Source organism: Gigantopelta aegis, chromosome 10 (assembly GCF_016097555.1).
Source record: "Gigantopelta aegis isolate Gae_Host chromosome 10, Gae_host_genome, whole genome shotgun sequence".
Lineage (NCBI taxonomy): Eukaryota > Metazoa > Mollusca > Gastropoda > Neomphalida > Peltospiridae > Gigantopelta > Gigantopelta aegis.
Genome location: NC_054708.1, coordinates 14,359,135 through 14,386,927, shown reverse-complemented (window position 1 = coordinate 14,386,927; position 27,793 = coordinate 14,359,135). Strand labels below are relative to the sequence as shown.

At 36.1% G+C, this 27,793-nt stretch overlaps 1 protein-coding gene across 11 annotated transcripts in view; it reads left to right on the top strand.

Moving 5' to 3' along the window:
- Window positions 1-11,022: 11,022 nt before the first annotated feature.
- Window positions 11,023-27,793, top strand: part of LOC121384134 (voltage-dependent calcium channel type A subunit alpha-1-like) — a 139,631-nt gene continuing 122,860 nt past the window's right edge. For all 11 annotated transcript variants that reach the window (XM_041514386.1, XM_041514381.1, XM_041514384.1 and 8 more), the window contains exons 1-8: window positions 11,023-11,115; window positions 14,112-14,251; window positions 16,635-16,744; window positions 17,613-17,780; window positions 18,812-19,023; window positions 20,270-20,373; window positions 24,297-24,412; window positions 26,068-26,124. In XM_041514386.1, the coding sequence (XP_041370320.1) occupies window positions 11,023-11,115; window positions 14,112-14,251; window positions 16,635-16,744; window positions 17,613-17,780; window positions 18,812-19,023; window positions 20,270-20,373; window positions 24,297-24,412; window positions 26,068-26,124 (1,000 nt within the window). The remainder of the gene's footprint in view (window positions 11,116-14,111; window positions 14,252-16,634; window positions 16,745-17,612; window positions 17,781-18,811; window positions 19,024-20,269; window positions 20,374-24,296; window positions 24,413-26,067; window positions 26,125-27,793) is intronic.

Here is a 27,793-nt window from a genome sequence, read left to right as displayed (position 1 = left end):
CCTATGATTACACACTGACAAAATGAATTACACGTTCCTATGATTACACACTGACAAAACGAATTACACGTTCCTATGATTACATACTGACAAAACGAATTACACGTTCATATGATTACATACTGACAAAACGAATTACACGTTCATATGATTACACTAACAAAACGAATTACGCGTTCCTATGATTACACACTGACAAAACGTATTACACGTTCCTATGATTACACACTGACAAAATGAATTACACGTTCCTATGATTACATACTGACAAAACGAATTACACGTTCCTATGATTACACACTCACAAAACGAATTACACGTTCATATGATTACATACTGACAAAACGAATTACACGTTCATATGATTACACTGACAAAACGAATTACACGTTCATATGATTACACTGACCAAATATATTACACATTCACGTAATTGTACACTGACAAAACGTATTTATCGTTCATATGTTATTAAACGATTTTTTTTTGTTTAATGACACCACTAGAGCGCATTGATTCATGAATCATCGGTTACTGGATGTCAAACCTTTGGATATTGTGACTCTTACACGTATTCCGAGCAAACACACTACATTTTCCCGTCGGAAACAAGATATATTTTATTTGCACCTTTCAAAAACAATCACAGAATAGACCTACCGAGGATTATCAATACTTCAACCCAGGCACCTCAATCAAGCGCTTATAATAATTTCAGTTTTTTTGACGTAAGAAGAAAAGCAAAAGTGTTTCTGAAATAACAAAAGTATAATATTTTTGTGTCCAATTTAGACAATCGGCTCATAAATAAATAAAACCCTGAGTGAGTGCTCCGCAAGGATCAATGGGTAGGTGTAAACCACTTGCACCGACCAGTGATCCATAACTGGTTCAACAAAGGCCATGGTTTGTGCTATCCTGCCTGTGGGAAGCGCAAATAAAAGATCCCTTGCTGCTAATCGGAAAGAGTAGCCCATGTAGTGGCGACAGCGGGTTTCCTCTTAAAATCTGTGTGGTCCTTAACCATATGTCTGACGCCATATAACCGTAAATAAAAAAAATGTGTTGAGTGCGTCGTTAAACAAAACATTTCTTTCTTTCTTTCAGAAATAAATGATTTCTAGTAAATTCCATAGCATGAAAAAAAGGCATTTCCCGTGGGACGGACTATAGATGTCAAAGACGACATTTTCACTACGGAAACCAATTTCAAACTTTGACCTCTAAAGCTAACTATGCAAGCGCAAACGATACAAATAAATACGATTTAGCGCTTAAGATAAATGGTATCTAACTGCCACTCGTGTAATATTCTCTGTTTATTACCACAAGACGTGAATTTTTAAAATTATTATTTGCACAGTGAATGCACATGCTTCAGAAGAACATGTCAGTAAACAGGACATGACGCTGTAGTAGCATTATACACAACGTCGACGTCATTTTTGGACGAGGACTACATGTTTTGAAACAAATTTGCCAAAGTAGATAATTTTGTATTTGTATGCGCGATATCATTTCGATGTCGAGATAAGTTAAGATCATGTCCAGTTTTTGTCTCTCGGAGACGGCACGGCTAAATTGGCTTTTGTTGCTTGGGGCACGGACGACCAGGAATCGATAATCGTTCCTCGCGAGATGACTTCCACTCAAGATTGTCGGATAGCGCCCCGTAATGAATGCCAGAAGTGTGAAATTTGCGACCATACTGCAAGTACATTATACATCTTGTACTATACTTCTGATTTTGACGGCCTGGGGTGTACGTAGTTCAGGGGTATATGATTTCAGCGTTTTCCCCATGGTGCTTGTTGTCTTTTTATGCTATCTCATGATTACTTTGTTCTTCCATTGATGTTAACTGTTTGAACCTGCTCACATGTTACAGCTTATGTTATGTTTATTTTACCTCATGTACAGTGCCGGATTTATAAGAGGGCAATTGCCCCGGGCCCCCCCTACCAGAGGGACCCCCCCCCCCCCTCCAGACTAAGGACTTCCTTTATAAAAGAAATGTAATAATTATAAAATTAGTTCATTTTTTTATTTGTCATGTAATTTAATTTCTCTGTTGAGGGGCCTCCGAACCTGAAGTGCCCCGGGCCCCCGAGTACCATGGATATAGTCTGAGCGAAATAAAGAATTCATTTGAAATTAGGTCTTGTGGATTGATTTCCTTGGTGGACCCAATGAATTACCCTCTCCCCCTCCATTAAAACCAATGGTCCACAACTAGTAGTTACCGGTGACTAGATTATTTTTCAATAACTTAAGCTGGGAACAATGCATCTAGAGCGTTTTGAGCGTTCATGACTGGGATTCGAACCCATAGCTGATTGAACTTGTACAGTGTAAACAAGTACAATTCTTTAGAACACAAGGCGACATAAAATTTTGCATAATGATATTATGTAATTTAAGCCGTATAAATTTGATACTATCCTGTGACCTCCTCTGGATCCGCCATTGATATTTTAATTTATGAAGCATTAATGTAGATTTCCCACCCCTCAGTTTTTCTGATAGTGAACGCTTAGGTCTCACTAAACAGTTGACTCCCGGGTGAGAGTTGATTGATCATGGTCCGCTATAGCTCCTAATTGTGACACATGTTGTGGTTCACATTTCACTTCTAGGAAATGGGGAGGAATTAAAACAATATGTATGTTTGATGGTAAGCCTTCTGGCTGTATTTTGCCATGTTGTGTTGTAATATTGTGCATTGACTTTTTGGGACATGGATGTATAGCGCAAGAGACAGCCGGAGTGAATCGGTTAATGAACCACCTGTTCAGACTGGTACTACAGCCAGATGCGGTCAAATAGCAAAAACCTGAGACGAAAATGTTGTCAATTTTGGAGTGAAAATAAATGCTTATATAATGTATGTTCCCAATGGTGTATGTTGTTAGTGCCAACTGTTGGCAATCTGCATTTGAAGTTGGGCAATTTAACATGGATTTCAATGGCAGATGACATTTGTGTAGTGAGACCTTAGCACCAAATCAGGGTTTCCGGGTCAAACGGAGAAAAATTCAGCGCGTCTCCAATTGGTAGAAATAAATGACAGTGGTTTGTTGTTATGAATAATCCTGCATTTAGATAACAATTATGTATTTACGGTAATCTAATTTAAAACGGTGGATTAAAAATGTACCGATGTGCGATTTAATTTTAATGTATTGTAATAACTCATTTTCTTCATAAAAGTACGAGACAGAGCAGGGGGGGGGGGGGGATACTCAAATTCAGGAAAAAATAATCGGGGTATTCTGGCAAAATGTGCTAACCTGGGGCGTTTTTATCATACATTTCCATCATTCTACCCACATAATTAGTTGTAATCCATGTAAAATGCGTAATGATTCGTTTGCACCACTATCTAGCTGTGTGGCAGTAATGCTGATATGAAAAATAAATGTTGTATCCAGATTCAGGCATTTTCGTTTAATTCGTCAAAAAGCAGCCTGCCTCCCTCCCCCCCCCCCCCTACAAAAATGGAAGCCCTTAAGCCTATAATTTTCTTACAAGAAGATTAAATTAAAAACAATACCACTGAATACTGCCTCAGTGGATTTAGACACTGCATGGGCCTGTATCATTTCAGTGGGAAATGTTACTATTATCTCCATTACATTGGCAATTAATTTTTGTGTCCATTAGACAGATAATCAATTGCACTGCCCGGATTTTAACCCGGAGAATGCGTGCGCATCATTCCGTTATAGTTCCAATCTGTATTAATACTCTTTTGTTATAACTGCTTGGATTGGTACAAATGATATCGTGTGACGTGAAAAACGCGTTCATAATTCCGAGAACCTAGACTTTTCACTACTTTCGGCAATGCCGCTCCTGTCTCGGAATTGGCCACTGGCGATGTCAAAGGTTAAGTCCTGGATAAGCGTGCCTGAACTTTTAAGTACCCGCACACGTACTTTCGGCAATGCTTAGAAAACAAAATAGATCGTTTCAGCCGTTTTCTTTATTTCAAATTAACAAAATAAGTATTCACGTTATGTGGTAATGGTGATTCGGTAAATGGTAATAATGGTTTAAAATTGTTTTAATGTATGAAAGAATGTCCTATTCCCTCATTCGGCTACTCACGAAAAAAGTCGATCCGCGTATTTGTGGACTTTCTCTTATTCCGTGTATTAATTTTCTGTTGGAAGAATTCAATTGTTATTTCATGGTATTTTATAGTGATAAAACAGTTATACACTAAAACAAATTATATATATATATGTAATTATGTTTTTTTACAATTAATAATTTACTGAATTAACGCGGCGGAAATATCTCGTTAACGGCGATATATTATGAGGATTAATATTATCTCCAAATGTATTTACACAAAATGTGATAAATTAAATACATAATAACGGTCTGACCAGCCGGGTACTAAATCAGTGATCTTGTCTCGCAATCGATATGGCGGGAACTTGCGCGCGCGTGCAAGCCGTGTTCTGATTGGTGCCGTTGATCAGGAACTCTCGGGAGAACACGTTTAGCACCGTTCATTTGTGCGCAGCCTGCGAGTTGCGTGACGGGCTCAAGCCGAAATGCGTATTGCCAATTTGAACAGCTGCGAACTACTGGGTACAGGCACGGACCATCAATCAACTGGCGCACACAGGACTGTTATACGAAAGCTGTGTATAATTATTTGAAATCTCCATGACGCCTCGTTTGTCATTTACTTTTTTTTTGGTGTGTGTATGTGTGTGACTACCTCATAGCGTACCTACTCGTTTGATTGAAAAAGTTAAGTGTGTTTTGTTTAATGACACCACTAGAGCACATTGATTTAGTAAGCATCAGCTATTTACTTGTGTGTGTTTGTGTGTGTGTGTGTGTGTGTGTGTGTGTGTACGTAGTACGTCCGTGCGTACCTACCCGTCTGATTGAAAAAGTTAAGTTTTTGTTTAAGGACACCACTAGAGCATATTGATTTATTAAGCATCGGCTATTGGATGTCAAATATTTGGTAATTCTGTTTTATTATAGTCTCAATGAGGAAATCACTACAATTTGTTTTCTATTAGTAGCAAGGGATCTTTTATATGTGCCACCCCATAGACAGGATAGCACATACCATGGCTTTTGATATACCAGTCGTGGACTATGCATTGGCTGGAATGAGAAATAACCCAATGGGCCCACTGACGAAGATCGATCCTAAACCGACCGCACATCAGGCGAGTGCTTTTCTACTGGGCTATGCCCCGCCCCTTAGGGCGAGGGGGTCATTGTTATAAAGAACTACTACATTTGAAAGGTTGGGGGTTTTTCAAAGGCAAAAAACTGCATTAAAGAAACATAACTACAAAAATGTATGGCAGTATTGTGTACTTACATGTAATTTATGGTAGCTATGATCGCCACATTATCTTTGTGAAAGACAGGAAGTTCATCCTGTCACCTTTTCTCGCACTGCTAGTGCCAAGTGTCAGGCTAGTCAACTGGTAATCTCCCCCTTAATTACCGCGCACCAACTATCGGGATGACTGCAGCGCAGTTCATTTAGGTGGACATGGAGCAGAAGAAATAATCAGTGGTCAGCATAATTGAATTAGAACAGTGTCTGATTCGAGCTGATCAAGATGAAGACCTGTTAGTGGCCATGTTGGAACTGTAGCAGACATCGACCAGTCGCATATATCAATTTACATTATGACAATATGCAGTATTCACCAGTATTCACAAAAATGGTGCAATTTACAATCGACATGACACATATTTTAAAAATTGCAATGGCAGTGAGATGGTTATGTCTGTTCTTGTTCGATTAATGGTTCTGACATTTAAGGGGTGTTTCGGCAAAGGCATGTGTTTGATTTAACATTGATATATTGTTAATATAAGTCAAGATACATTTGGAAAGATTTATAAGTAGACATATGCTCAGGTCTGGATGTTTGTTTCTTAATAATTGGATCCCCTGGGACGTTTTGTTTTAAATTATCGGCCAGAAATGTTGCACATCTATCAGTCACATGTTCCCAAGCATGTCAAACTATAATCATGGGAGGACTTGTAGATTGCAACCGAAACAAACAAAACAAAAAGAAAATACAAACAAAAAACCCACACTGTCATAAAAGGAAAATAATCATTTCAATTTCAAAAGGGATAGAAATGCAACCTATTGCCATTAAATATTATATCCAACAATAATTTTCCTGTGTCAAATAGATAGGACAGAAAAAACTGAACAAAACAACAACAAACAAACAAAAAACACCCAACACCCCAAAATAAAAAAAACACAAAAAACCCCACAAACAAAACAAAAACTAACAAACTCTGCAAAAAACCCACAAAAACCACAACAAACAGATTGTTCCTTCAAGCCCTAGGAGAGCCATTTCAGCACTATATAGTGGGTGGAAATGTTGAAAGTAAAATTGTATAAATAGTCACATCAAGCATTAGTTGAAAATAGTTCCGGAAAATGGAGTTTAAATCGCTCCGAGTATGCCCGTATCGCATCATTTAATAATCCAAATACGTTAATGGCTATGGGAAAGATTTGCATTGCCATTGGACGCAGATGGTTTGTTTAAATGTCAGATTTGTTAAACGAAACGGACACGGTGCCCATTACTCCACACAGTGGAATACTTAGTGTGTGCTCAGGAGTCAATCAATATGAACAATAAGTAACAGTTAATGGTGATACAGTTTTAATTCACAGCTGTGTTTTTTCACCTTGGGTAGTACAGACATGTAGGTTACTGGTACGTAATATACTGAACAAAATAACAAACCATGTTTGAGATAAACATTTGTAAGTCCAAAATTAATCCACATACATTTGTATGTTCAACATTAATCCACATCGACAATAAATAGTAACCATGTAATTCACATTTGTTTGGACATTTTTATGGGGGTTTTCGGGTGGGGGTTTTCACAGTGAAGTGTAGGTTAATTGTAGTAATAGAATATACTAATGTAAACAAAAGGAGAAACAATGTAGTTGAAAAATGGTCTAACGTCAATCAATATCAACGGTACCTCGTGGATGAAAAATATGTTAGATGTTACATGTAATATGAAACGGATGCCGCTATTTCTGATTGCGGGACATATTCATCAATGACTGATTCCATGCATGTTGTTCATACTTAAGACTTTATTATTTCTACTGTTTCTGGTAGAACCTACATTTGCCATCATGACCGGGCCCAATTTAAAAAAAAATCATAAGCTAAGTTTTGCACGTCAACATAAATATTTGACTAAACCACAATTCTTATTACTATTATAGTTCAATAAATATAGTTAAAAGAACACATATTTCATTTTCTTTTGTCTTTAAAATACCCCAGCTTCTGTAATCATGTAATGATGTAATTTTGACATTTGATCCCAAACACGTTCAAATGCACGACCGGTATAACTGCTAGTAGCAGACGTCAATATACGATGTTCAGTGGAATGGAAACCAGGCCTTTATGACTGGTACACCAGAGGTCATCGTTATATCCGTTGTTCCTGCTTCTGATGCCTGTGAGACTAGAAAACCTGCTTCTGCCACACAGGAAACGTATTCCAAGTACGTGAAGCTACAAGGACATTTTATTTATTTATACATCTTACCCACCAGTCATAGGCATCAGAAGTGGGGGAAGAGGAGGCAAAAGGAAGAAAATAATACATTGCTCCCACCCAACCCGAGTAATTACAAAGAAGTCTGTCGGCAGTGTACATAAAAAGAGGAGAAGCGATCAGAAGGCCTTGCGTGTTATACTATAGATATGAAGCAGCCATATGAAAAAGATTTTCTGACTAATGGAATCTTTGTAAAGGGTTAAATATGACTCTGCTACATTGATGAGTTTATGTAATTCAATAATAGCAGAGTAGCAGACTACTTTTCATTGATTTACTCACCAGATTGTGAACTAAAAGAAACTACAGAAGGAACACGTACATTATAACATATATCTGTTTCTTACATCAATCTTTACACAGAGATTCAGGTCAAAATTGGCCTTCTGTGGATGACCAGATTTTCAACAATCGGTTTTCCTTTAACCAATATTCCTTCTGTTCCAGCTTTTAAGTTCTGTGTCTTACAGCTTCAGAGATACTTTAGGGCATGAACATTATATTTGAAACAACACAATGTCATTCTTAGCAGCTTTTGAACAGTCAATTTCCCTTTTATGCCGAGCAATAACCCTTCTGTTCCAGCTTTTGGGATCTATATTTTACAGCTCTGAAATACTTTAAGGCATGATCAATCTGTTAGAGATGTTTTATCAGGGTTGTCAGGACTTTCGAAGTATTTTTATGGTGGTATTCAGAGGCCAGTTTACAGTATAATGTACAGTGTGTGTGTATGTATGTATGTGATCTCATACCACATATACAAAATACAAAAATAAATATGTTTAATGCTAAGACATTAAACATTCATATATATATATAATGCTGTTTGCTCACATCATTTTCATGTGATTCACATCTTTCATTGTTTTGATGAAAACAGATATAACAGCTTTAAACCCTGTACCCTGCGAACCCTGTACCTAGCAACCAGCCTGTAGTCTGATGGCTTAACCACCACGCCAACAATGATTTATTGCATACAATAACGATTTATCGAAACATTCTTCCTTTCAACTGTGTGACATAACTATTTTCTTGTTCAGATTTAACAGAACTCATGGCTAAATGCTTCCAACAGTTTGATAAATGCCAGGTATTTGGTGAGTCTGGTAGTAAGGGCACTGTACAGTGATTTTAAAATAGATACGGATTTCAGAGGTTTTTTCAGACTTGATCGTGGCAAAGCAGAGTAATTACCCGGCTTTGCCATTGGTTAATAGCGTGTCTAAATACACAGCTTTATTCCCGCCAGTGACTAATGTATCTGACACGTTGGTTGGGAGTGTTGATGGAATTTATGCAAAGAAGGATACAGAAAAGCATAGAAATGACAGTTTGAGTACAGCAATAGGAGGACCGTAATCCCTGACATAATTGGTGCTGGAAGGAAGCTAAATAAAACGCAGAGCAGCATGAATAAACACGTTTTGTGGCACACTGGTTAACAGGACCCGCAGTGTGTCCTTGCAAGTGGTGGGAAGCACCGTTAGTGTAATAGTACTGGAAATAGAAAATTGAGGGCCAGAGAAGCCTGAATACGTTACATGGGGTTCAAGGGCATGCTCTACATATAAATGTTTTGATTCCAGACCATTAAAGTACAACCTTCTGAGCACAATAACAAGCCCCCTGAGGTGAGATTTAGCTCAGTCTGTTGAGGTGCTTGCGTTGCAGGATCGAACCACCTCAGTGGATCCATTCAGCTGATTGTTTTTTTTCTCATTCCAGCCAGTGCACCACGACTGGTATATCAAAGGCAGTGGTATGTGCTATCCTGTTTGTGGAATGGTGCAATTAAAAGATCCCTTGCTACTAATGAAAACATGTAGCAGGTTTCCTCTCTAAAACTATATGTCAGAATAACCACGTTTGACATCCAATAACCGATGATTAGTAAATCAATGTGCTCTAGTCTAGTGGTGTCTTTAAACAAAGCAAAGAAACTTCTTGAGAGCCAGAAGATCCTGGTTCGAATGTTACATGGGGTTCAAATGCATGCTCTACTGACAATTTGTTTTATTTCAGACCATTAAAATACAACCTTCTGATCACAATAACAAGCCCCCTGGAGCTTAAGTCCTCTGTTGGAAGCTTAGCAGGTGCTGGGTTCACATGCCAATGTCAGGGTCAATGTCAGGGTCTCTAACTCCGAGTATTCAGTTCACTAGTGATGTATAGGCCATGGCAAAAATAGATCTATAATTAATGAATCACTAATTAGTAATATCAGATTCTGTGTTGGATAAACATTCAAGGTGGCAGAAATGTGTGCACAGAATAGGAACCGGCCACGGTGGCGTCGTGGGCAAGTTCATAAGGACTCGGTACCGGCCTTGGTGGCATATAGTGGTTAAGCCATCGGACTACAGGCTGGTAGGTACAGGGTTCGCAGCCCGGTACTGGCTGCAACCCAGAGCGAGTTCTTAAGGGCTCAGTGGGTAGGTGTAAGGCCACTATACACCCTCTTCTTTCTCACTAACCACTAACCAACTAACAACTAACCCACTGTCCTGGACAGAGCTCTGATAGCTAAGGTGTGTGTCCAGGACAGCATGCTTGAAACTTGACAATTACAGTGATATACATACATTTAACTGGATGGATGGATGGATGGATGGATGGATGAATGAATGAGTTGGGACTGTACATAATCATTTCAAAGGGTTGGGATTAGATATAAACTGCAAAAACCTCCAAATACATGTACATATCAGGGGCGTAGCCAGAAACATGTAGCATTACGCTTGCTGGGCACACTTTGCATGTATAGCTGCAGCCTTTATATATAAGCAGATGGCCTTTATGTAGAAGTAAAACATGCATTTGTTTGAAAATGTTAATCTTAGTTGATAATTTTTGTATTCTACTATTACATGTATATTGATTTATATGATTTTATATAAATTTAAATCATGCATTTAAAAAACTAATTAAAAACATTCATTAAACTTTTACATATTCATCATTTAAGTAGCAAACAAACTTTTAACGTATGTTGGTGGGTGGGGGATTTGTAAAATGCTTAAAGTGGGCAGTTCTGTCTCGCCAGCAAATGAGCATTATCATAGATGTACATGCAGGGCTGTAATCTCTAGGTGGGGGGGGGGGGGGGGGGGGGGGGGTTAGCAGTTGCCCCCCTGAGAAAATAGCATACACATCCCAGGGTTTAATTTGTATAGTGTTTCATTTGTTTATAAAAAGTAGTGCCCCCCCCCCCCCCCCCCCCCAGGATTTTGATCATGTATACATGTACATATTTTATTTTATGTGTGTTGTTTTATTTTATGAGTGTTAATTGTTCTTGTTCTACATCTCTGTACTATAACTGTTATGTCTAACGTTAACAAAAACATACAAATTCAAGGTTTTTCCTTAACTGTGTGCACGCCATTCGAATACATGGTGCTTCTGACCATTATAGCAAACTGTGTAGTGCTCGCCTTGGAGGAACACCTTCCTGAGGAAGACAAGACTCCGCTAGCTGTACAATTAGTAAGTATATTACAATACACAGGTTTGTTATTACAGTTAGTAAGTGTATCACAATATGCAGGTCGTTATTGTTACAATTAGTAAGTATATCACAATATGTAGGTTGTCATTATTACAATTAGTAAGTATATCACAATACACAGGTTTGTTATTACAATTAGTAAGTATATCACAATACACAGGTTTGTTATTACAATTAGTAAGTATATTACAATACACAGGTTTGTTATTACAATTAGTAAGTATATCACAGTACGTAGGTTGTTATTATTACAATTAGTAAGTATATTGTAATATGCAGGTTTGTTATTACAATTAGTAAGTATATTGCAATACACAGGTTTGTTATTATTACAATTAGTAAGTATATCACAATATGCAGGTTTGTTATTATTACAATTAGTAAGTATATCACAATACGCAGGTTGTTGTTATTACAATTTTAAGTATATTACAATACACAGGTTGTTATTATTACAGTTAGTAAGTATATCACAATACACAGGTTGTTATTATTACAATTAGTAAGTATATTGCAATATATATGCGGGTTTGTTATTACAATTAGTAAGTGTATCACGATACTCAGGTTGTTATTATTACAATTAGTAAGTATATTGCAATATGCAGGTTTGTTGTTATTACAATTAGTAAGTGTATCACAATATGCAGGTTTTAAAATGTGTATTTTTGAACGATCAAAGTAATATGCAGGGCTCACCCTGCCCATTGCCAAATTGGCCAATTGCTAATGTTTATACAAAGTATATAAGACTACAAGACATGTACGTAGAAATCCCTCAAAACCAGACATTCTAAACCGGGTACCCCCTTAAAACCATCTTTTTTTACTTATAAGTACCGTAGGTGTCCAGTTAGATGGGTTTCTCTGTATTTAGTACTTGTCTAATAAATGTTGTTTAAATTAGACACTTTTTAATATTTTAAAGGAAAGTCTCCATTGTGAGCGCTGATATGATGATAAAAAGTTGTGCTTATTTGATATTTTATACGATCTGATTCGCGAAATTCATTAACCTCCGGGTATCTAGCTGACAAATAGTCAGAAATATGGCCGTGGTGTACTGATCGGAATCAGCCTGTCTTCGTCATCATCACTAGACAAGTTGAATATTTCTATTGTTGTTTATATAATCTTCTATAAATATATAGAGGATACTCCCCGAGTGTCTTGTGATATCATAATTTATCAATGAGTTCTGATAAATTATGATATCACAAGACACGAGGGGGGTATTCTTTTTATCATCCATTATCATTCTTTTCATTTGAGACAGTTGTAAACAATGTCAGTAATGTGGGTTGAATGTCAGCGGTAGACGTGTTAACTAGTAGAACAGCAGTGGCGTGACATCACTAATGGTAGATTTAGCGCTGAAACAAACACAGTGACGTAACAAAACATTGTCTTGTCATTACAATTTGACCAATCAAGATTATAAAAAGCGATATCTCCTGCAGAGATATCGCAAATTATAGTGCCAGTGATATCTCCAACAAAAGCCTTTAATGGATGATAAATATCGATATGAGATTGTGTTCACATTGATTTCATGAAATAATCGGCTTTCATCAAGTATGACTTGACGGAAACACTACACATTCTACATGATGTTGTATTAACTGCAGTATTCAACTAGCTGCTGTGTTGCACTGCTGATATAAGGACATATGTACGAATGTCTGTCTACAGTCCATCCCATCATTCTATAAACATGTTTTGGGTTTTTTAAAAATAATTTCAGTTTGGTTTGACGTAATAAGAAAAACAAAAGTGTTTTGGAAATAACAAAAATATACTATTTTTGTGTGCAATTTACAAATAAATCAGCTCAGACATAAATAACTTGAAGTAAATAGCTATACAGAGAGATAGCTCTCGAATGGCAGAGAACTATGGCTAATGTGGAACATACAGGATATATCCTACCTGTATAGAAATTACATAAGAAATGAACCCAACAGAATAACAACAACATTATTTTTAAAGGGACATATACCCTAGTTTTTAAACACTACAGCATATTTTTCACTACTAGAGCTGTTTATGATCACTGAAATCAAACATTACAAGTTCATATTTTATTGTTTAGATTATCCATTTCCATACAACCGAAGTGTTTCTGGTCATCCTGGTGTTTTTAATAGCACAAAATGCATTTTTCATATTTTAAAAAATGCATTTTTCATATTTTTAAAAATGCATGTGCGTCTGAGAAGTAACGCTTATTGATTCAAGTTCTAGTCTTTTTTAAAGGATATTTCCCGGTTTTAGCATCACAAAATCTTCTTTCACTCTGTTGTAACTTTATTCAAATGTGTTACAGGTTTGTAGATTAACTAAACTTAGTGTCCATTTTCACGGGTTGAAACTAGGGTCTGCACCTTTAAATCACAGTAAGTGTATGACAGAATTTTTTTCTCATGCACACATTTTAAGAATATTTTACCCAGTTTTTATAGACTATGTTCATTAGGATACTTGAGTACAAGTTTTTATAGCCCAATTAAGTACTCAGATGGTAAGCAAGAGCTAGACGGACATTTGGTAAGAGAGCGTGCTAACTGTCCAAATGTCTGTCTATAGTTCAATTCAGTTCAATCATTTATTTCCGTATATTAATTATACAGACATGAACAATAATATCAACATCAAGAACAATATTTTTATAAAATGATGGGACGGACTATAGCTCTTTTACTGTCCTCGGGCTAAAGTATTTACAGACGTTCGATTGATTGGTGGGTGGGAAGCACTGGCCACACCTGAGCATGCTGATTAAATTAATGATCATTTGATGTAATCAGCTTATAGAGCTTTTATATAACTAGATGTTCTTGTTGTTTTAAACAATAAACCTGCAATCTAATAAACCCGAAAACATTCAGAAATAATACGCTAAATCCAATTGTAGGATCATCGGATCTATTGTGAATTTGACTTTATTTTAAAATGTATCCTTCCTTTTTTTCAGGATGCCACGGAAGTCTACTTCTTGGGGATATTTTGTGTAGAAGCAATGCTTAAAATTGTAGCTCTAGGATTCGTGTTACATAAAGGATCTTACCTACGCAACGTGTGGAACATAATGGATTTTATAGTAGTTGTTACTGGGTAAGTCCAAAACAATCCCTGTTGTTCTGTACAAGTTGAACTTTAATAATGAGGTGGCTGAAAACAATTATAAGTATCTTAATTCTAAAATTTACTTTTGATTAATTTCTATAGGAACAATTAATACATCAATTACATATATGTAAACATATATGCACATTCTTTATAAGGCCTAAACAAAATTGTGTTTCTGGGGAACCCCCTTATTTTTTATATACATGTATATATATTTAGGCTCTAAAATGTACTACACCACTAGAGCACATTGATTTAATAATCATTGGCTATTGGATGTCAAACATTTAGTAATTTTGACATGTACATGTAGTCTTAGTGAGGAAGCCTGCTACATTTTTCCATCAGTAGCAAGGTATCTTTTGTATGCTTCATCCCACAGACAGGATAGCACATACAATGGCCCATCCCATTTTGGCTCTAGTTCATCTGCTAGTTCTAACTCTATGAATTACATGTATCCCACAATATGATACGTATAGGAGTTTGAAAATAATTTTTTGTTAAACATAGACATATGGAATGATACTTTGTTGGGGGGAGAAGTCTGGAAAGAAATTACCCTCAGGGCCATAGCTAGTGGTGGGGAGGGGGGGGGGGGGGGCAAGGAAAAATCAGAAAAAATAGTAGAAACTTAAAGAAAATTATCTTTTTAACCATTTAAGGAGTTTTAGACTATTAACTACTCAAAATATCCTAGCTACTGCCCTGGCCCTGATATACATGTATTTCAAAAGGTAAAATAAGATGCCTAAGATCATTTTAAAAAACCCAAAATTGTATGAATCTATTTATTGTGTATATATCTTTCAAAATGATGCATGCCATTTTGTTCGACAGGTTGATTGAAGTGATATTTCCAAGTTTAGACCAGTCTGCTATAAGGTCACTTCGAGTGCTCAGACCGTTAAAGTTGGTTAATGGCATTGAAAGTGAGTTAGAGAGACCTAATGGCCACTGCCTGTTTTGAAAGCTGAGGGTCGTGGGTTTTTAGATCATTTTCAACCCTCATACCTCTCCCGTGGACCCTGGTTCCTTTAAAACCTGCTTATCAAATAAGGAATTTTAAGCAAAGATGTTTATGATACACACTATAATATATTTTTTATTTAGATTTCATTAAAATTCTTTAATATTGATTTATTTATTTAATTTTGTGGCTATAGGTTTTTGGATTGCTTTTCTCATTGAAATATGACATTTTAAATGTCTTTATTTGGCACCATTTTTTAAATGTTGACTTCATTATTTTTACTGTCTAATGAAAGGTTTATTTTATTGCATTCCATCATGCAATGTAGACATCAGTTGAAAACATGTGTAGTGATGTTTTATGTAAAACTGACTACATACTACGGTGAAGACATTCAGAATGTGTGCTGGCAGTTGATTTATTTCCCTAAATCTCTAGGCAGCCATTAGTTGATGAATTTGCTATGATTTGTTTTGTACTGAAAACCATAGAGGAAAAAGAAAAATCAAAATTGCTATATTTAAGTAGTAGTATCATGGGCAAATCTATATGTGTATGTATTATATGTATATGAATACTATGTATTATTCATCAAGTTGTTATTGTAATTATGGTACAATTAGTACCGAAACTTCTTAAACAGTTATGAATGTAGGAATCTTGACCATTCCCAATTCAGAAGCTCCTTATGCTTGACACATTTTTATTTTTTTATTTATTCCCAAATTCCCCTTTGTCAGAGATTAATCTGCTTTGCATTTTAAAATAATTTACTTAAATTAACTAATTTATAGCATTTATAATATTTTTTTATTTTTTGCCTCCATTTTTAAGTCTTTTTGCTGAATGAAGGAGCATATAATCATATTTGAAGTCTTTTAATCTTTTATACTGCTGTTAAATTCCCTTGATGTTTGTACCATCAGTTTAATATAACAAAAAATACACATTTTCAAGATAGCTCTAAGAAATTATCCAAAATATAGATGTAAATTGTGAAGTTTATACTGGTATATCAGCTGTATATATGTACACATAAAATATAAATGCATTTGGATTTTTTTTTTAAATAAAGACTACATTTTCCTCAAACAGAATAGCACATATGAACCAAATGAATATACAAATAGCTAAATCATTTGACACCCACTATAATTATGAAAATCAAACCTTTTTTCTTTTCCAGTTTAATACTTTTTAAATTATCTTTTCATAATTAATTAATTCTCTTCCCGTTTTTTGATGAACCATTTTGCCCATTAATTAAATTTTTGTTCTTAATTTTTTTTGATCAAAAGGGACTTTCATTTTTCAGAGCCAGCTCAATCTCTGCCATCAATTTAACCCAATCCTTATTCCATCCTTACCTTGGTTCCCAAATTTGTTTTTGCTTAGGTTTATCACCTTGGTGCATTCCTCCAGCAAGAAGAGCTCCTCATTTGACCTGCGGACTCTGCGGGCGGTTAGGGTGCTTCGGCCCCTCAAGTTGGTGTCGGGCATTCCAAGTATGTAGGAGCCTCATCCATTTCATTTTTGTCTGAGCTGCTGTATATTATTAATTTATTATGCAATTTTTCTTCTTTTTCTATCATTTACTTTAATTACTGGTATTATTCTTTTTATATTAAAATAATTATGTTTTTTACTAATACAGTAATTTGATATTAATATTATATATATATATATATATATGTGTGTGTGTGTGTGTGTGTAAATGCAGGCGTTGTTTTTTTTAATTAGTATATTTATTTTAATGCTAAATAAGTGAAATATTTAAAAAACAGATTCAGCAAAACTAATAAATTCAAATAAATTCATCCATCTTTTAACCTGCTTGCATATTTGTCCTCTTTTGTTTGTCTTAATTAAAATAGAATATCAGTAAACCAGCTGTTGAGCTTAATTTTAACTGCATGCAAGATATTAATACACATTATGTGTTATTAATGCATATAATTATATGTGTTACCATTTTGTTTGCAACATAAAATTTTAGTTTTAAAAGACTTGAATATTTGACATAATTTTAATAAAACATTTCTCATGTTATTACATCAGAATAAATAGTCAAAATCAACATAACTGTTTTTACAAGTATGCTGATAACAGTAATCAGGATGTCATTTAATAATAAATGTTCAGTCTAAAGCCTATAATATTAATAACGTTTTCCACAGTTTCCAATAGGATATTGTTAACTGCATGTATTACAGGATTTGTTTTGCTAAATGATTAAGATTAATTAAAATATTTGTTAAAGTATTATTATAGAAATGCAGTTAGCCATATTTACTCTGTTAAACATTAGTATACCAATTTAATATATTATTTTCAGTACAATAGTGCTTAACATTTTTCTTTTCACAATTTCAGGTTTACAAGTAGTATTGAAGTCCATTATAAGAGCCATGGCTCCTTTGTTACAAGTGTGTTTATTGGTGCTTTTTGCAATTATCATCTTTGCCATCATTGGCCTAGAATTCTATGCTGGTGCTTTCCATTTTGCCTGCTTCAGAGATGATACTACCTCCAGAACAGAAGGTAAATTATTTCATATTCATCTTTCTTTACATCTTTATTTATAAAAAGGAAGGGCATGATGTAGCCCAGTGGTAAAGTACTCACCTATGTGCGGTTGGTCTAGGACCGATCCCCATACATGGGCCCATTAGGCTATTTTCTTGTACTAGCCAGTGCACCTCATCTGATACCATCATTTATGAAGCAATAACTTATCAGGGCCCCATTTTATGAAGCGATCTTAGTTCTAAGATCAACTTAAATGCATAAGTTAGCTATGCACTTAGGTGATCTTAACGCTAAGATCGCTTCGTAAAATGGAACCCATGTATCATACTATAATTTTATATTGAATCCATTTTAATAAGTGGTAAAAATATGCAAATATTTTGTTTCAAACAGTCATGTGTATGTTTAAGCATCACAAAAAAAGATATCCTTCAGTCAATTTACATTATAAGGGTTCCAGCATTTTTGTTAATGAAAGGATACATCATATGGTTAAATTTATTATATTATTATTATTGTAGAGATACATGCATGCAAGGTGATGTCATTTAATTTGAAAAAGTGTATTTAGTGTTGGAACACATGAAATTTGTTATTATTATTATAAAATTACAAGAAGTTATTTGGTATTGGGCTTTTTAAATCTTGATATGCATGGGCAGATAAAACTGATTATATGTCGGTATATATATGGTTTACAAAAAAAAAAAAAAAAGTTGAAACTAAAACTTTGTACCATCCAGTAACTGTAATGTATATATTAAAAACTTAAAAAGATATTTTGAGATTTATTGTGCATGAGGCCAAAATAATGATGCCACAATCCGAATCCAAACAGTTTTTAAATGCTCACGTCCTTCAAGATTCCGGCATTTCCATCCTGGCCCTTGCCTCTGGTATGACCTAGCTAGGACTTGATCCAGGGTGGAAGGGTACGTCACAATATCTTGATGGCTGGTGATAAACAATGTTTTGAGGCGTCATTAAAGTTTTTGTTTCTTTTCTTTTCTGCATATTAATTTTCTTATCATTTAATTTTTCAGATGACATTGACAGTGGAGATGAAGAGAGTATACGACCATGTGCAAACAATCCCAATTCAGGAGGATTTAAATGCCAACTAAACATATCACACTGTGAGCTAGGCTGGCGAGGACCCAATTCTGGGATTACTAGTTTTGACAATATAGGATATGCTATGTTAACTGTGTTTCAGTGCATTACCATGGAGGGGTGGACTTCAGTATTGTATTATGTGAGTGTTTCCGTTCAGTTCAAGTTGGTCTTCTTCACATGGAATTATATCTACAAGTCTGTGGTGTTCATGTCTTCACGTGGGGGCTCTTCAGAGCATCAAATTTTGTGTGATTATATGATGGAAGGGTGGATGGATAGAATGGGTTATAAGTAGAAGATTGGAATGAATGGGTGGATGGTTGGTTTGCTTATATGGGTGGGTGGGTGGATGGATGGGAATGGGTGGATGGATAGATTGGTTAGATGGATGGGTGGGTGGGTAGATTTTGGGTGCATGGGTGGGTGGATAGATGGATTGGATGGATGGATGGGTTGGTATTTCTTGGATGGATGGGATGGGTGAATGGATAGAGTGGTTAGATGGCTAGATGGATGGGTGGATGGGTAGGTTTTGGATGGATGAATAGGTGGGTGGGTGGATGGATGGTAGAATGGATGGATGGATGGATGGATGGAATGGCTGGATGGATAGATTGGTTAGATGGATGGTGGATAGGTAGGTTTTGAATGGATGGATTTGGATAGATGGATGGGTTGGTATTGCTTGGATGGATGAATGCATTGGGTGGAATTGATGGGTGAGTGATTAGTGTTTAGATTGGTGAATGGATGATATTGATTAAATGAATGGGTGGACTGCATTGATGGATGGATGGACATTTTTTCATAAATTCTGGAAGAGCCCCAAATGAGATGAGTTTGGAGAATTTTATCTGGCTGTTTGGGACATTGTGCTGCTTATAAGAGGTGGCCATTTGAACAGGTTTGACTGGTTTCAAACTGGTATGTTTGACATTATTTTAATTACATTTAAATAGCTACAGAAATTGAGGACGTGCAAGTATCAAGTTGAATTATTTATAATTCTTGGTTAAGTATTAGATATGGATTATAGTGGTGAAAAACATACATGTAATAAAAATAAGATTATATTATTATATTACAAAACCAAGCAGACGTAATTTACACATCATTATTAGCAGACACATATATGTTCCTCAGAATTGTCTTCTTTTCAGAATTTTTTTTAAATTAATGCTTGTCAAAATTAAAAAAATGTTTTTTTATCTTCATCATTATAATTAAATATTGCATCAAGTGGCCAATAAAACATAATTTTGTATGTATATTTATATACTGAGATGCATTATGAAGATTCATATAACTGAAATATTAAATGTGATTTTTGTTTCTCATTTTAAAGATTATTATTTAATTTTTCTTTGTAACTATTTTGTTTTCAGACAAATGATGCCTTAGGAAGCAGCTTCAATTTTTTATATTTTATACCTCTCATCATCTTGGGATCGTTTTTCATGCTGAACTTAGTTCTTGGAGTCCTCAGTGGGTGAGTTCTTTACTAACATCGTAGTACACTGATCACAACTGGACAAAGGCCATGGTATGTACTATCCTGTCTGTGGGAAAGTGCATATAAAAAATTTCTTACTGCATAACTAGGAAAAATGTAGTAGGTTTCCTCTGATCACTATATGTCAGAATTACCAAATGTATGACATCCAATAGCTGATGATTAATTAATCAATGTGCTCTAGTAGTGTCGTTAAACAAAACAAACAAACTCTTTACTAACATCATAGTACTCTGATCACAACAATTCAAAAAACACAATAATATAATAATGTCACACCAATTTTCTGAACTGATACTGCTTGGTGAGAACATATGTATTATTTGTGGTTCAAATGGCAATGAAGTGAAAGGAATATTAGTTTAATGTCTCTTCAGTGCATTATAAACTGTGGATGTTTCATGTCAAACACATAGTTATTTCAATGTTTGGGGGGGGGGGGGGGAGGGGGGGGGAGGGAGAGAGGGGGGATGGAGGGAGGGAGAGTATAAGATAGAGAGAGGGAGAAAAAGAGCTACTCCTCCCACACATAGGCATACGGGCCTAACGTTCAGGGTAGAATGGTGGAAATACATGGTAAAAAGGTCTCAGACTGGCACAATTTCCCCAAATATCTGTATGTTATTTTCCCAAATATCTGTATGTTATTTGCCCAAATTTGAAGTTTTGCTCCAGTACTAATGGGGGGGGGGGGGGGGACTGCTCTTTTATGCTTATGCTCCCACACAGGGTACTTCTATATAATTCTACCAAACAGCAGCAAGATATCTTTTATACCCTGGCCTTTTAGGCACCATGCATGCAGACTTAAGGCACTGGCAGGATGGTGAAAAACATGGGTCGATAAAGTGCAGTCAGCCCTACTATACCCATTTAACTTAGAGCTGCCACTGAGCTACATGTATATGACCCCCCATGCCACCAATGCTGGTTCAGACAGAGATAATCTAGGTGACTAATTAGGAAGGAAGGAAATGTTTTATTTATCGACACATTCAACACATTTCATTTTCAGTTATATGGCGTCGGACATATGGTTAAGACCACACAGATATTGAGAGAGGAAACCCACTGTCACCACTTCATGGGCTACTCTTTTCGATTAGCAGCAAGGGATCTTTCATATGTACCATCCCATAGACAGGATAGCACATACCACGGCCATTGATGTACCAGTCATGGTACAGTGGCTGGAGCGAGAAATAACCCAATGGGCCCACTGACGGGGATCGATCCCAAACCGACCGCGCATCAAGCGAGTGCTTTACCACTGGGCTACATCTCGCCCCAGGCGACTAACCATGAATACATTACAAAACAAATATTTCTGCATAATGCAGAGTTCAGAGGTCTCTTTGTTGAGAGGCAGTTGTTACACAGGATGCCTTTTCCCAATAGACTTCACTGCTGTTTGTGCGAGCTAACATATTGTACTCTTGTTGCATTACTAATTTATCTTTCACAAAAAAAGTAGATCAGGATGATAAAAACTAATAGAAATCTGTAGTAATCCATTAATAATCTATTCATATCGAGATACTAATAGATGTAGTTTTTTAAATAAATATTTCATGTGGATTGGTTCATTGTGTTTGTTGCATCGATCAATAAATGATGCACGTTTCTGAAAGAGCTTGTCAATGAGAGAAGAAAAAGAATCGATAGCCAGTTTTGTTTATACTGGAAACCAGATTAGGCCGTGTTTGTAAACCGGGTGAAAATGTCTTTCATGCAACAGACCCCCAAAACTACTTGATGAAACGGAAAGACAAAGAACGAACTGATTGCGTTGTATGCCGTGACAAAAAAGCTATTTGAAATTAAGTCATATTGCGGCATTTGATATTGATTTGGGGTTTAATGTACTGTTGCACTTGGGGGAAATTCAATACTTGATTGATGGTTGCAGATAATGCAGCCTTGAATAGCAGACACAGATAAAGTGCTATCAGTCGTACGACACTGGGCTGCTGGAACAACCAGCCTCGGTGGTGTAGTGGTTAAGCCATTGGTCTCAAGGCTGGTATAAGTTAAAGTGCTATCAGTCGTATGACACTGGGCTGCTGGAACAACCAGCCTCGGTGGTATAGTGGTTAAGCCACTGGTCTCAAGGCTGGTATAAGTTAAAGTGCTGTCAGTCGTACGACACTGGGCTGCTGGAACAACCGGCCTTGGTGGTATAGTGGTTAAGCCACTGGTCTCAAGGCTGGTATAAGTTAAAGTGTGTTTTGTTTATCATCAACACAAGAGCACAATGATTTATTAACCATCGGCTATTGGAGGTCAAACATTTAGTGATTTTGACAAAGTCTTAGAAAGGAAACCCGCTACATTTTTCCATTAGTAGCAAGGGATCCTTTATATGTATCATCTCATAGACAAAATAGCACATACCACAAGGATAGCACATACCACAGCCTTTGATATATGGATGTGAATTATAAGCACTATGTACCTATTGTTCTTTTTTCTGGGAGAGACCCTACTAATTGCTATTTTTACCTTTAATAACTATTTAATATCTTTCTGCATGACATAATAATTAATATGTACATAAAAACAGACACATGTACCACCCCCAGTATATTTGCATCAATTTCGTTATCTAAACTGCAGGTACAATCATTACAGTTAACATTTTCCCCAAGCCGGTACATCAAGCCAAGTCTATCAATGTTTGATTATAATGAATAATTGGGGCATCACTGTTCACATCCCAATACCAACTCCCACTCAGTGGGTTTCAACAGCTCAATTAATGTGCAGATGTAAGGATGCTGCACCCTCGTTTTTCTCAGTAACCACTAACAACTAACTGACTTGGGATAGGCGTGTTCGAAACCATAGTGGTATATGGACACGTTAAACCACTAGTCAAGTCAATGTAGTCATAATAGCTGTTGATGCATGGTATTGTGGTCTATTAGAGTGCGCTGTGCGGCCCAATACCTCTGACTTCAGCACTGGAGGTTTCTGTTAGGGTTACCTCACCCTTAGTCCATATCAGTCTAGCCTCTACCCATTGACCAGTCCAGCCTGGGTGTCCCTAACAGAAGTCAAAGCTCCTGCTGGCATAGAGCTCACTGGGCCACTGAGACATACAAGCCCCCTCACCACGTCAAGGAATGGACTATGAAGGGGCAAATTTGTTAATTTCTCAATGAATGTAAAACTGTTGCAATAGTGTATTGGTTGGGACTAGGAAACCCCCAATAAGACCACACTGCTTTGATGTTATGACCCATGCACCTCAGACGAGCTCAACTATGCGATCTTTTTCACTGTCATTACTATATGAAACCATGCATTCTGTCTTGTCGTGTGAGTACATATGTAAAATATATTAGATATCACATAAATGTACAAATGGCATACATGGTTATTGTACACATTTGATGTTTTGATTGACAGCCAATAGTGATGAGTGTGACATATATCATGAGGGTCTATCTCTGCTGTCAATCAAAATATTGAACGTGTGCAATAACCATGCATGCATACCACAAATACATTTATGCATTGACTTGTACCACATCCCTGAGTGACGTTGCATGACACAATAACAAACTGTCTTACTCAGTGAGAGGTGAAGTTTAAAATTTGTGCAGTTATACTGATTTATTGCACACTTTTATCAATGGGGAAAACAACCTAAGCATGGTTCAATTTGTTTGTATGTACAGTGAAATCCCTCTAAACCGGACACCCTTGGGACCAAGACAAATGTCCGGTTTAGAGAGGTTAAATTCTGTCTTGTTTTTTAAAAAGGAACTCTGTAAAACATCCGGTTTTGAGGGAATTCCGGTTTATAGAGCATCCGGTCTTGAGAGGTTTCACTGTATATGTATTTGGTAGAAACTTTGTTTCAATTTCTTAATTTTTCTTCAATCATTTTGCAGAGAATTTGCCAAGGAAAGAGAACGTGTAGAGAACCGTCGAGCTTTCTTCAAGTTGAGGAGACAACAACAGATAGAGAGAGAACTCAATGGTTATCTGGAGTGGATATGCAAAGCTGGTACGATCAAATCCTATGACGTCTTACAGCATTTCTATTTGATTGATGTAGCTTAGAACTGAATACTAGTATCTGATTGTAGTGTGTGCATGTACGTCAGTGTGTGTATGTGTGTGTGTATGTGTGAGCATGTACGCCTGTGCGTGTATGTCTGTGTATGTCTGTGTGTGTGCGCGTGTGTGTGCATCTATGTCTGTGAGTGTGCGTGTGTTTGTGCATGTGAGTTTGTTTGTCTGTCTGTGTGTGCATGTATGTATGGGGATGTATGTCTGTGCGTGTGTGTGTGTGTGTGAATGCATGCATGTGTGTATGCGTGTGTGTGTGTGTGTGTGTGTGTGTGTGTGTGTATACATAATAAAATATACTATTCATTGAAGAAAATTTTGTTTTAAAATAATTTAATTTCAGTCAAAGTAAACTTAAACAATTATAGACACTGCTTTCACCAAGCCAAATCATATTATTCCACTGTAGAACTGAAAGATAAATATCATCTAAAGCTGTATAAATTTATACTTTTATACTTAAGTCACTTAAATATACTTTTGAATGTGAATTTTTCTCCATGCTTAAAATTGAATATAACATCAGGGCTAGAAATGAAAAAAAAAATCTACATGCACCAGGTGCATGCTGAAAAAAAAGTTACATGCACCATTAAAATTCTGCATGCACCAAAAATAAGGTAAATCCTGTTAACAATGAGGAAAATACTATTTTAATTACCCTGATTACAATGTTGATTTTTTTTTATACGAAGCTATTCGGAATTATTCGGCAATACCTATATTTATTTATTAACAGTACCGGAATGTTATACAACTGCGTTTATTACTGATTCTTGATCAAATTTGAACATTTCACCCAACGTAAACGCCTTACAGAAATCTATAATAGGCCTATTACGAATATTTGTGTTTAGTATTAAGCAAGTTATCAACTTTTTTAACTCGATAAGATCTGTTGGTATAATATAAATTAGCCTACGGAATTCGACGAGAAGTTGTGATTGAAATAATCACTGGCTGACTTCGAGTCAACTACGCGAGTAACGCACCTGCACGTTTGCAATCATCTGATCAAGTGCCCATATCTGAGGTCGAAAATGTTCAAGGCAGTTACGGTACATTGTATTGATCACAGATCTGGCGGAGTTCAATTTGTCATGGACGATAACTGTGTAATGCGCGTGGATATCCCAAAGTCGGTCTCGACCACCTTCCCTAATACCGTTCATGGACATAACCGAGATATTGCCGGCAATTTTCGCAAATATATTTCATGGAAATGACGGAACAACCATTGTTGTAAGTAGGATTATGGGATACAAAATGGATGCACCCATAAGCTAAAAGTTAGAGTTTTCATGTGGCGAACAGATTACGAAATGCATACGAAAATTCAACAACTTGAGTCTGAATCTGGTAGACAACAGGCTACTAGTATATGCAATACACAGTACTTGAAAAATATTAGCATGCACCGCGTGCACCCAGTTTTAAAAGTTACATGCACACGCAAAAATCAGCATGCACCGGTGCATGTACTAACACTGCATTTCGAGCCCTGAAAATTTTATTGCTAAATTATTATCTGATTAGTTGCATATCATTATTCTGGCCCAAACTTAGATAATTTTCGGTTTGTTCTAGAAGAAGTCATTTTATCCGAGGATAAAACCACAGATGAAGAAAAAATTAAAATTATTGAAGGTACGTATATTTTACAGGTACTCTTACGTACCCTATAGATATATCTTTCCTGTCTCTTTTATGTTGTCTCTTGATCTTTCTCGGTGTAATGTTGTATGTAAAAATACATGTATCTTCAGTTTATTTAAAATATCATAGTGCCTACTATGACATCTAAATATTCAGTGATATATAATACCTATTTCAAAATAAAAGCTGAAATGATAAATTTAATGGCTAAAAACTCTATTCTGTACTCGTACATTTGTATAAAGGTAATTTTTTTCTGCAATTGAGATCAAATCAATGATACTTAATTTTATGCATAAAAAGCTGAAATCCAATAAAAAGCTGAGAAAACAACATCCCTGTATATTGCCTCTATGTGATATGATGCTATCAGGATGAGTTCAGTATATGAGTTTATCATAACGGTAAAATCAGTCCATTAGTGTTGGATGAATAAGCTCATGTTACACACATGCCATATCGCTATATACAACATGATGTCAAAGGCAAATGTTATTTGCTGTAGTAGAGAACTGAATTATTCAGCTTTTAATCTGATTTCAGTTGTTATTGGGGGGTTTTCTTGTGTTTTTTATTTTACATTAGATTTAATCTAAAATGCTGAAAAATTACCTTCTTTATTTCAGTATGTTTTAGAGGTTTTGGCTTTGAAAAAAATATATCGGCTTTTATTTAGAAATGAGTAGCAAATCCCTTTTGTTTCTTGTTTTCTGTTTGTTAATTTGTTCCAAAAATGCTAAATATTTTGATTCACAGACAAAGAATTATACTGGGTAGTATTGCTGGGCTTACTAAGGAAGGAAATGTTTTATTTAATGATGCATTCAACACATTTTATTTACGGTTATATGGCGTTGGACATATGGTTAAGGACCACACATATATTGAGAGAGGAAATCCGCTGTCGCCACTTCATGGGCTACTCTTTTTGATCAGCAGCAAGGGATCTTTTATATGCACCATCCCACAGACAGGATAGTACATACTACAGCTTTTGTTAAACCAGTTGTGGAGCACTGGCTGGAATGAGAAATAGCCCAATGGGTCCACCGACGGGGATCTATCCTAGACCGACCGCATGTTTCTTACTAGGTACATATGTTAGCTGAGGCATGGGCTAAGGGTTTTCACTCAAACAAACACACACACGCACACACACAAATATATACGCACGTACACATGAGGCACACACGCACAATCATACACACAAACAAACACACACAAACACATACAAACACACACACATGAGGCTAAAGCATTTTTGTACAATGCAACTTTAGGCTGTTCATGGAGATAGGTACCCAAGGAAAATGTATACCAAAGTGTCCATTTGGTTCATATTTGCACCTCCCCCGTTCTCCAGGTCGTGCTTTGGTCTGTAAAATCTCCAATCCAACCAACCTATTCACTGTCTATGCTCTGGGGCAATAAATATTTTCAAAACAAAACAAAAACAAAAACAATAAGACCCCACCATCTCCAGTTCCAGGTTCATGGCTACTTTAATATACATATAGTATAAAGATTCTTTGGGTTTCTCTATGGAAAATTATCGCATTGGATTTCTTCTATAGTTCTTCAAGCCATCTTGTGTTTTGCTCTATGAAAACAGATCACAATGATAACCATAAGAAACCCGGCCCCTGGTTGAACAGGGCTC